Raw genomic sequence first — 11,343 nt, forward strand, 5'->3', positions numbered from 1 at the left:
TTTCACTTCTGATTTTGTTGGCTAATAATCCGAGGAGCTAGTTCTGAATATCGGCACTCAGATAGTTATCTCGTACTTCCCCGGTTGATGATCTTCGAATATGCTCCTGCATGACAGGGTCAAATAGAGCCATTAACTTCAACTGCCCAAGAAAATTACCATTGTCAGGCTCCTAGAGGCCTTTCGATGACCCAAGGAATGCCAAATTTCTCAGCTAAAAATGAACAATCGCAATCAAACGCTCAAGGACGTTTCTCCAATGTTTTTTTCTCCAGGTCTATCAAACTCTGAAGCTTATCATCGAGAGTCTTTCAGGCTTTTAACCTTGCATCCATTTCCTTCCACTTCTGCATGCAAGCTGTGTGGTGTGGTGAGGTTTCATGTCGGAACAATATTTTTGACAAATCTTTCCATGCCGAAAGACCATCACGGATGAGATGAATGGCGACATTTCCAAAAAGCTTACAAAGGAAGCGGTTCACAGCATCGGCGGCTATATAATATATTAGCCATGTGTGCGCTCGATTCGTTCACCATTTTTGAGCTTTCTATAATAATTTTCAGCTGAGAATCTCCTATTCGCATAGTTTTTTGGAAAATCATGCACTTTCACATGCTTTGGACCGAACTTGACAATGGCAGAAATTGTCAGCTGATCCAGCACTTGAGGCCACTCTGAAGTCAGCAAAATTTTCGCCAAAATCCAGACTGCTCACCTCCAACTGATTTATTTCTCTGCCTGTCAAGGCATCTGCTCTTCCATTGAAAGTGTTGCGTCTTCATCCATGTCCCGAGAATTCCTATCTTGCTGCTGGCGCTAGAGCTGTGACGTTGAATCAAATGTGTTGTGCTGAGCTCTGGGTGATTTCATCAGAAATTTCTCAAGACACCCTCTCGATCTTGTTTCTTCAACCATCGACACCTCTTGCTTTTTCTTTTCTTTTTGCTGCTCAAGACTCGATGCCTCGCATCTCGGTTTCTTTGCATATCACTATTCATTATTGCCAGGATAGCTTATGTGAGCCTAATGTTGAGTGTGTTAAGAAAGAAGATAACGCTGACTCGCGTCCTAAAGGTACTTCCGCAAGATGGAGGAAATGACGTAAAATCGAGTAAGTAATTAATAGTAAATTTCATTCCATTTACTTTGAGGTCGTTGGAAAGCTATTTAACAAATAATAAAAACATTTTATAAAACGAAAAAGGATGTAGGGATGTTACTGGAAAAAGTATGGAAGCAAGAAGAAATGATCGATTCATTATACTTGGAAGAAAAAAAAAGTCTGTTTAACATAAAGATACAGGATTCTATATTAAAAGTCCGTCTATCTTTCTGAATTGGATGAAGAAGATGTTTAATGTATGGTGGCAGGAACCATTTAAGATTTTAGAATAAAGCGTGACAGACACGGAGGGAGCACATAAACAACAACAACCACAACAACTCTGCCACAAAAGGTCCGGTTTTCACGTGTTTCACTATTTTTCATCCTCGTTGAGAATTGAGATTTACAGATAGATATGCCATATATATGGTTGTGAAGTGCAACATAATGTCTTTGATTAAACCCATCAGTGAAGTGATTGGAAGCCGGTAGGCATGCAGGATAGTGTTATTGGAAAAGTCTACGTTGCACAACTGGACTTAAAAAGAAAGATGCTTTAGCTGATGTGGGAGGCCCTTATTTGTGTGTGGCCCCCAGCAGCTGCGGGCTCCGCGGGAGCCTAACGAAAGTCTCTGCTTGCAATTGTATGTTTAGGGTGACATGAAGAAGGGAGAAGGTCAGAGTGTGTGTCTGTTGGTTTGGTGTATAGTTCTGTTTCAAGTCTGTTGTTTTGAAGTGCGAGTGATGTGTCTAGAAAGTGAACTATGGAATGAGCTGTCTAATGTAAACTTGATGGTTGGATGAATCAAATGCAATTCATTTTTGAACTGTGCGAGACAACGAGGGGGATTTTGACCAGATAAACTGGATGTCATCGAAATAACGTACCCAGGATTTTTCCAAAATGCCATGATGAGGTTGTGCATATATTTTAGCCTCTATCATTCCCAAAAAAAATGTTGGCGTATGATGGTGCAACAGGGGGTGCACTATTACAAGACCTTAAGCGCCTATTGGAGCTGACACTCAAATTGAATAATTTCCAATTCAACGGACTTCACATTCAAACTGAGTGCACCGCCATGGGCATCATACATACCTGTTTTATATGCATGCCTGCTGTTCTTGTCGACTAAGAAGAAGACTTGTTGGTCGAAAGCTTGTATGAAAATTAAAGATCGACCGTCTTGAAACTACGTCCTCTACTCATTTACTTTCTTCCAATTATATATATATATATATATATGTATATATATTGTTGCGGTTTTGAGAACCCACACTTGTAAATAAATATATCATTAAAGGTTAAAGGTAGCACCCCATAGATAGGCCACAAGCAACACGTAGGTCACCATAGGACATCAGTTATTTCTTAATATGTTAGATAAGGCCATTTTCCAATAGTTGATTCTGCTTTGCGTCAATCAAATAAGAGTAGGCCCTTCCGTCCATTTTTGCAGCCTCCCTCCAAGCGACGCCATTAAGCGCTCTCCAGTCTGTGCCCCATGGCCCCTCCCAATTTGGTACGCTCCTTGGCCAGCAGGCTTCGCTGCCCGTGAGCTCGCTCAACGCCGCCATAAGCCACGAGGTGAAGCCCGGAAAAAGGAGGCGGAGCGCCAGGGAGGAGGTGTGGCCACGTCACCCAGCCGTCAGGGCAGGGCCGGTAAGCCAAAACCAGCCAACCAGGGCTGGAGTGACATCGCCTGACAGGGCGTGGTTGGGGCTTGCGGAGCGATCGCTGGCTTGACTTATAAAAGCCAGCGCACAAAGCCCTCGTGAGTACTTACCAGAGAGGACTGCAAGGAATCGCGCTTGGTGAGACGACTGTGCACAGAGGAAGCTCATGCGCTTGATCAAGAGGAGTGTCGTGATTACGGAGGACTCGCGAGTATAAGGACCTATGCGCTTGATCAAAGAGGGCTCGCTGGCATTGGTATTTCAAAGAGACGCGCTGTGGAAACCCACTGTACTAAGGGCCAGCGCACAGCACACATTGCCACGAACTGCAGCATGCAGGACATTGGAGAGGGGGCGCTTGGAGCGAGTAGTGCACATATTACGTACGCCAGTATACCAGCCTTCCCCCGTCATTATAATTGTCCGCCCGCGTTACGCTACGGGAAGAGCTGCCTGCCGGGTTTCGTCTGCTGGACCGGAGCCGGACTGGAGCCTGGACACCATCGCCGGACCTTCCACCCTACCATCTGCAATCCCCGTGTGAGTGTGTGTGTGCGCGACGGGCCCGTTTGTCCAGGGAATAAGTTAAGACTGTAGTTAAGACTGCCCTGTGTACTTTTCCTTCCTCTTTCTTTCTTGTACATTCTTTCGTTTCCTCTTCTTCTTTGTACATTTGTTAATAAATTGCCCTGTTCTTTCTGGTTTCTCCTTAATCCGATCGTCCTAGTCTTTTCTCCATTGGGTAAACGTGGCACGATCGGAACCGCTATAATCGGGTCTAGTCACTGGTTAACAGCTCGGATCGCGGATTGCTATCCGCTTGGCATATCCCATCAATATCCGTGGTTCGAGCGCGAGTTATTTCCTTGCTTACTGGACGGCGTTAATAAGTAGGCAATAAGAAGTCGGCTTACAACCCTAGTTAACGTCGTCCGGAAGTGACGTCATGACTCCCGGATCCCGTCGGCCAGATAAAAGGCAAGGGGATTAATCCCCCCTTGATAAGGGGAGAGCCGACGTCGGAGATCCGTAACAATTATATTATATATATATATATATATATATATATATATATATATATACATACACCAGCTTGGCTCGGCTCGCTGCGCTCGCCTCACCACGCGTCGTTACTGAGGAACGGGTTTATTTTAGCTAAGGATAATGACTGTACCTGAGTTGCTGTGTTATCATGATTTACACAAATCATAATACAAACAATTTTTTTCCACAAATCTATTTGTAGTGTTTGTGATATTACATTTTTATAAGCAATTTAGGTTGAAAAAATATATATGAATTCAAAAAAGAACCCCTCAGCACAAACATACGGGAGGGGTAGGTGCAGACTGGAAGTTTGGAACGATTACACCTCACCACCACGTGATTCAAAACATCTCACCACCACGTAATTCAAAACATCTCACCACCACGTAATTCAAAACATCTCACCACCACGTAATTCAAAACATCTCACCACCACGTAATTCAAAACATCTCACCACCACGTAATTCAAAACATCTCACCACCACGTAATTCAAAACATCTCACCACCACGTAATTCAAAACATCTCACCACCACGTAATTCAAAACATCTCACCACCACCTAATTCAAAACATCTCACCACCACCTCCTAATTCAAAACATCTCACCACCACGTAATTCAAAACGCCTCACCACCACGTAATTCAAAACACACCACCACCACGTAATTAAAAACACACCACCACGTAATTCAAAACGCCTCACCACCACGTAATTCAAAACGCCTCACCACCACGCAATTTAAAACACCTCACCCCACGTAATTTAAAACACCTCACCCCCACGTAATTTAAAACACCTCACCCCCACGTAATTTAAAACACCTCACCCCCACGTAATTTAAAACACCTCACCCCCACCAAATTTAAAACACCTCACCACCACGTAATGCCAAACACCTCACCACCACGCAATTTAAAACACCTCACCCCACCTAATTTAAAACACACCACCACATAATTAAAAAGACCTCACCACCACATAATTAAAAAGACCTCACCACCAAGTAATTCAAAACACCTCACCATCACGTAATTCAAAATACCTCCACCACGCAATTCAAAACCACCACCACGTTATTAAAATCACCTCACAACCACGGAAACAAAAGTTTCAGGGAGTAGTTCAGTGACAACAGACACTGTCCAGATATGTAGACATATAGATAAATGACTGTACCTGAGTTGCTGTTTTGTCATGGTTTACACCAATCATAATTCAAACAATCATAATGCCCAAATGTATTTGTAATATACGTGATATCACATTTTATAAGCAATTGAAGTTGAAAAAAAAAAATTCCCCAAAAAATAAATAATAATAATTGGAAAATTTTTCAAAAACAAATACGCTTAGGACATACCGACGGGAGAGATATGTGCATACCAGAAGTTTGGTACGATTTCACAAAAGTTTGAGAAAGTAGTTCAGTGACAAGACAACACAACAGGACAGACGCTGCACATATATGCACACACACCACACACCACACACCACACACCACACGGCTGAGTTAGGGATTAAATTAAAAGGTTGTGAAGCTATTTAGCAAGAAGGAAGTTCCACTTTTTAAAACATGGATTGTGAAATTAAAAAAACAACTAGAACGGCACTCAGTGGAGAGCATACCTCCGCCAGGTGAACACTGAACAGTTTACATTTTCTATCCCAGAGTAGACCAGAAAATCACAATACAGAATCGCATTTAATCGAAATCATCCGTCGACAACTTTTTGAGATATCCTGCTATGTATCGTTTTTGGCCCTATCTCTCAATGGTGAAGAATCACTTTTAAAAATTATAGAATCCGGATCCGAATCTTCACCAAAATCTAAACATTTCGTCCTTGTCACATATGCTACGTCTCTGCAAATTTTCGTCCGAATCCGCCCACAACTTTTTGAGATATCTTGTTCACAAACAAACAAACAAAGACAGACAGGGGTGAAAACAATCTCCATCCACCTTTGGTGGTGGATGTGAAAAGAATTGCAACATTAACGGTCAACGGCAATGACATGCTTTAGTCATTGGACAATTGGAGATCATCAAGATGCTCTCCAAAAGTAGAGGCCAATGGATCCCCGGATTTTTTTTATTTTTTTTTACTAACACTCAGATACTCAACATACGGAGCCTGGTGTCGAAAACCCCTTATCGTTTTTAGGACACAGAGGAAATGGCCTCTTCTGTTCCATCCCCCATATAATGTCATACTAACCTGCTCTTTTGCCCTATCGAGGAATTTCAATGACCAAAACACCTCAGAAAATCCAAAGTTTTAACTCTCAATGTATGGATAACAAAGAAATCCCCGAGTGGGCTGACAGTCATCGCTTGAGGTTGTAGTTCAGACCTCTGCTGATTTAGGCGAACTCCCCTGCTATCCGCCTGATCACCGAGGAGGCCACCCGATCCAAAATCGAAAAATCGAAGTCAGAGCGATTGTGTGGACGACTGTCTTACATTCATGTGTCAATTTTCAAAACAATCAGCTGGGTGACAAAGGAGGAGTACCAAAGTACCAAAGGAGTACCACCAAAGGAGGAGTACCAAATAGCAAAGGAGTTAACAGACGGATGGAGACAACCAGACATGAAGACCCATTTTACAAACTAATCTCTTCGAGAATCGAGATGAGATGACCTCAAAAAGAATTGCAGTTGATGTGCAACGGTGCACAAAATAATTAAAGATGCATTTTCACAAACTAAAATGAAAACGAATCACAAAAGGTCGAGGCAAACCAAATATGCTTTTATAAAAAGGAATGTGCAAAGGGAATAGGCATAGGTTTACCTGGCCTCCACTAGGTAAACGGTAAAGAGTTCTCGCATGTTAACTGCATTGCTGCCCAGGCGCTTCTCAGGATCCGAAACGCTGATCTCCACACCACTCGAACACGCACCATCATCTTGGGGGTCGAGCAAGATGCCAGTGTTCTGAACAGAAGCACAGATACCATGTAGCCCCAAATATGTAGTGAAGTACTGTACCTAGCAAGACCTCTTGCACTGATATTACTACAGTCGGGATATTCCCCATGCTCTGCTAAAAATAAAAATTATTCTCCATTTTAGTGACCGCAGTCCGCCACCCTCATCCTCACCCGGGTGACATCCGGAAAGCGCCACCGGATGCGAAAACCGGATGTGGCAACCGGCAACGCCACTGTACCGACCGGATGCTGCCACAGGGCCTGTGCCCGTGCCAACAATATTCCGCCACTGGCTGCGTGCCGTGCCAACAACACGCCACCGCCAGCAACGCTAACGTGCCAACATGCCACCAACGTGCCAGTGCCAACACGCCACAGCCGGCAGCACTGTGACTATCTTGCAAACCAGACGTGACCGCCGGCAGCTCGCCCATGCCAACCGGACGTGACCGCCGGCAGCACGCCCGCTCCAACCGGACGTGACCGCCGGCAGCTACGCCCGCTCCAACCGGACGTGACCGCCGGCAGCTACGCCCGCTCCAACCGGACGTGACCGCCGGCAGCTACGCCCGTGCCAACCGGACGTGACTGCCGGCAGCACGCCCGCTCCAACCGGACGTGACCGCCGGCAGCTACGCCCGCTCCAACCGAACGTGACCGCCGGCAGCTACGCCCGCTCCAACCGGACGTGACCGCCGGCAGCTACGCCCGCTCCAACCGAACGTGACCGCCGGCAGCTACGCCCGCTCCAACCGGACGTGACCGCCGGCAGCTACGCCCGCTCCAACCGGACGTGACCGCCGGCAGCTCGCCCGTGCCAACCGGACGTGACCTCCGGCAGCTACGCCCGTGCCAACCGGACGTGACCGCCGGCAGCTACGCCCGTGCCAACCGGACGGACGTGAGCGCCGGCAGCTACGCCCGTGCCAACCGGACGGACGTGAGCGCCGGCAGCTCGCCCGTGCCAACCGGACGTGAGCGCCGGCAGCTCGCCCGTGCCAACCGGACGTGGCCGCCGGCAGCGCACCCGTGCCAACCGGACGTGGCCGCAGGCAGCTACGCCCGTGCCAACCGGACGTGACCGCAGGCAGCTCGCCCGTGCCAACCGGACGTGACCGCCGGCAGCTCGCCCGTGCCAACCGGACGTGACCGCCGGCAGCTCGCCCGTGCCAACCGGACGTGACCGCCGGCAGCTCGCCCGTGCCAACCGGACGTGACCGCCGGCAGCTCGCCCGTGCCAACCGGACATCACCGCCGATCCCACGTCAGTGAGCACCTGCTTGCATACCTATCAAAAGAGCAGCTCGTAACTTACGATTGTTGTCCGAATTCGTTCCTTTATTAAATCTAAAATTATCATTGCACTTCATGTCGGCGATTGAAATGCATCGATTCCTGTTTCCGGTGCCTCATTTTCCCGTCGTCTACTCTTGTTCTTCTGTTGTTAACAAAATATAAAAAACTAAGTTGTAAGAGTCGATAAACGAAACCAGCGTCATCAACACAAACAAACATTCTCACCCCGACACTGACGGCCTGTTTGTCCTCCGGTGCCGATGCTTGGCTGCCGTCGACACTGAGCGCTGCCTCCGTGCACTCTTGCTCAGGGGACGAATCAAAGGAACCACCAAGCGACTCGGATTCGAAGCCAGAATAGGTTTCAGACCCAGAAGCAGCCGCGGACTCGGGTGTGGACTGATCATGCGCCGCCATAAGGCCACGCTGGATTCCGCGAGGCGTCACGTGCACGGACATCACAACATCCGGGAAGCGATCGCTGCTCGTATTATGTGTGCGCGTGTACTATGTGGTTATATGAACCGAGCACCACCGGCAGCACAACATGCACACCACGCGTCCTACTTGGGTCAATAAGTCAATGATAGATTGGGAAAATTAATTTGGATGATCAGCTCGAGTTGTGATTAACTCTCAGCAGCTGCAAAACTTTTATTTTTCGCTTCTCATTCTTTTATTCCGCATGTCGTCATTTGCTCTCAACTCGCACTTTGAAGACTGCGCTGTGCTTGGTAAGGTATGACGGGCCATCATCTTAAATTTGTGGTGTGACACAAACATGATGGGCACAAGGCCGCACAACAACAACCTTTTCATCGTGTGTTGTATTATTGGTGAATTATAGACAATATATATATATATATATATATATATATATATATATATATATATATATATATATATATATATATATATATATATATATATATATATATATATGTGGCGGACACAAAAGCCCACTGGCGTGGTGACATCATTCCGCGCACCAAGTGGGCGGCGGCCACGCCCGAGGGGTGAGGCGTGGCCTGAGGATATACACGGGGCGCGCAGCCCGGAGCGCGCTAGTGTTACAGTGAGCTCCTGAAATAAAGACGCTTATAAGTTACCGCTTGTCCGCTTCCTCCTTGCTCGCAAGCAGCGCGCGTAACGCCGTGCTTTACTGGTGACCTCGACGTTGGATCTGCCGGAGCGATCTTTCCACACACGACGCCATTGCCATGGCCAACTTCATCAAACTTCCCGAATTTTGGGAGGCCCAGGCCAAAGTCTGGTTCGTCCAAGCCGAAGCCCAATTTCAGCTTCGGCGCCTCACCGGCGACGACACGCGCTACTGCCACGTCGTCGCCTCACTCGGGCCCGGCACGGCCGCTCGAGTTGTGTCCGTCCTTCGCCACCCACCGGACGGCCACAAGTACGAGGCACTCAAGCGGCTACTCCTAGCCACGTTCGGCCTCACGGACGACGCACGGGCCGACCGCCTCCTGGATCTCCCCGAGCTCGGCGACACGCGCCCGTCGGTCCGAATGGACCATATGCTGTCACTGTTGGGCGACGAAGCCCCCGGTTCTCTATTCCAGGCGCTTTTCCGTCGCCAACTTCCAGCGCAGGTTCGCCTCGCGTTGGTCGGGACCGTGCTAACGGAACCCCGAGCATTGGCAGCCGAGGCGTACAGGTACTTTGCGGCCGTCACGGACCTCGAGGCTGATGCTGCTGATGATGCTGATCCACAGCATCAGCTTACACAGCATACGCAGCATGCTGATACGCACCTCGTGACCGCCGCCACGCCCCGCCCACCGCCACGGCGAAAACCGCCACCGCGGGGAAAACCGCCAACTCCACCGGCCTGGCGGAGCCAGCTGCAATCCTCCAGCTCCACCACCTGGTGCAGGTTCCACACCAAGTTCGGCCACGAGGCTCGGCAGTGTCATCCGCCATGCTCCTTCAACAGGTCGGGAAACGCCCGGGCCAGCGCTCAATAGTGGCGATGAGCGCCGGCCGTTCGAGCAGCCTGCTGTTCATAACGGACACCTTATCCGGGCGCCGTTACCTGTGCGACACGGGAGCGCAGGTGAGTGTCGTTCCCGCCGGTACGTCAGACAAGCACGCCGCGGGCGGGGGCCCCGCGCTGCTTGCCGCGAACGGGACGCCCATCCGTACGTACGGAAAATGCTGCCTCTCTCTGCGGTTCGGAGGGCAGGTTTTCCGATGGACGTTCGTCACCGCCGATGTGCCCATGGCACTGCTTGGCGCGGACTTCCTGTGCGCTAATGGGCTCCTGGTCGACGTAAAGCGCAGATGTCTTGTCCAGGCCGAGACGTTCAGCTCGCTCGCTTGTGCGCTGCCCAGCTCGTCGAGCAGCTCAACGAGCGGCTTGCCAAGCGGCTTGCCAAACGGTTCGGTTCCGGCCACGTTGATCTGTACGCTTCCGGCAGCGGACGCATTCACCCGCCTCCTCGCCGGCTTCCTGGCCCTCACGCGGCCCACCTTCTCGGCGGGGGCCGTCAAGCACGGGGTGGCCCATCACATCCCCACCATCGGGCCACCGGTCTATGCCCGGGCACGCCGCCTCGAGCCGACGAAGCTGGCGGTGGCAAAAGCGGCGTTCGCTACCCTGGAGCGACTCGGCATCGTTCGGCGCTCAGAGAGTGCTTGGGCGTCGCCGCTACACATCGTGCTGAAGCCCGGCGGGGGATGGCGACCGTGCGGGGACTATCACCGTCTCAATGACGCCACCACCCCCGACCGCTACCCCGTCCCCCACATTCAGGACTTTTCCGCCCGTTTGGCGGGCATGTCCTTCTTCTCAAAGGTGGACCTCATACGTGGCTACCATCAGGTCCCCGTCAGGCCGGAGGACGTCCCGAAGACGGCGGTCATCACGCCATTCGGACTCTTCGAGTTCCTGTGGATGCCCTTCGGTCTGAAGAATGCGGCTCAGGCGTTCCAGCGACTGATGGACAGCATCCTGCGCGACTTGGATTTTGTCTACATCTACCTGGACGATATCCTCATCGCCAGCGCGTCCCGCGAAGAGCACCTACGCCACCTCCGCACGCTCTTCGAACGCCTGGGCCAGCATGGCCTGATTGTGAACCCCGCAAAGTGCCGGTTCGGCATCGCCGTAATCGATTTTCTGGGGCACCGTGTCACCAGGCACGGAGCCGTCCCCCTGCCGGCCAAGGTGGAGGCGGTGAAGGGGTTTCCGCGCCCCCGCACGATCAGAGGGCTGCAGGAGTTCCTGGACATGGTGAACTTTTACCATCGGTTCCTGC

General features: G+C 50.0%; 1 protein-coding gene across 1 annotated transcript in view; it reads right to left on the minus strand.

Annotated features, from left to right (window-relative positions):
• Nucleotides 1-8,542, minus strand: part of LOC144889103 (uncharacterized) — a 31,446-nt gene extending 22,904 nt beyond the window's left edge. The window contains exons 1-2 of the mRNA XM_078768983.1: nucleotides 8,291-8,542; nucleotides 6,631-6,773 (exon numbers count right to left, since the gene is read on the minus strand). Coding sequence (XP_078625109.1) covers nucleotides 6,631-6,773; nucleotides 8,291-8,524 — 377 coding nt within the window. The 5' untranslated portion in view covers nucleotides 8,525-8,542. The remainder of the gene's footprint in view (nucleotides 1-6,630; nucleotides 6,774-8,290) is intronic.
• Nucleotides 8,543-11,343: the final 2,801 nt, after the last annotated feature.

Source organism: Myxine glutinosa, unplaced genomic scaffold (genome assembly GCF_964187855.1).
Source record: "Myxine glutinosa unplaced genomic scaffold, kmMyxGlut1.1 SCAFFOLD_808, whole genome shotgun sequence".
NCBI classification, from domain to species: Eukaryota; Metazoa; Chordata; class Myxini; order Myxiniformes; family Myxinidae; genus Myxine; species Myxine glutinosa.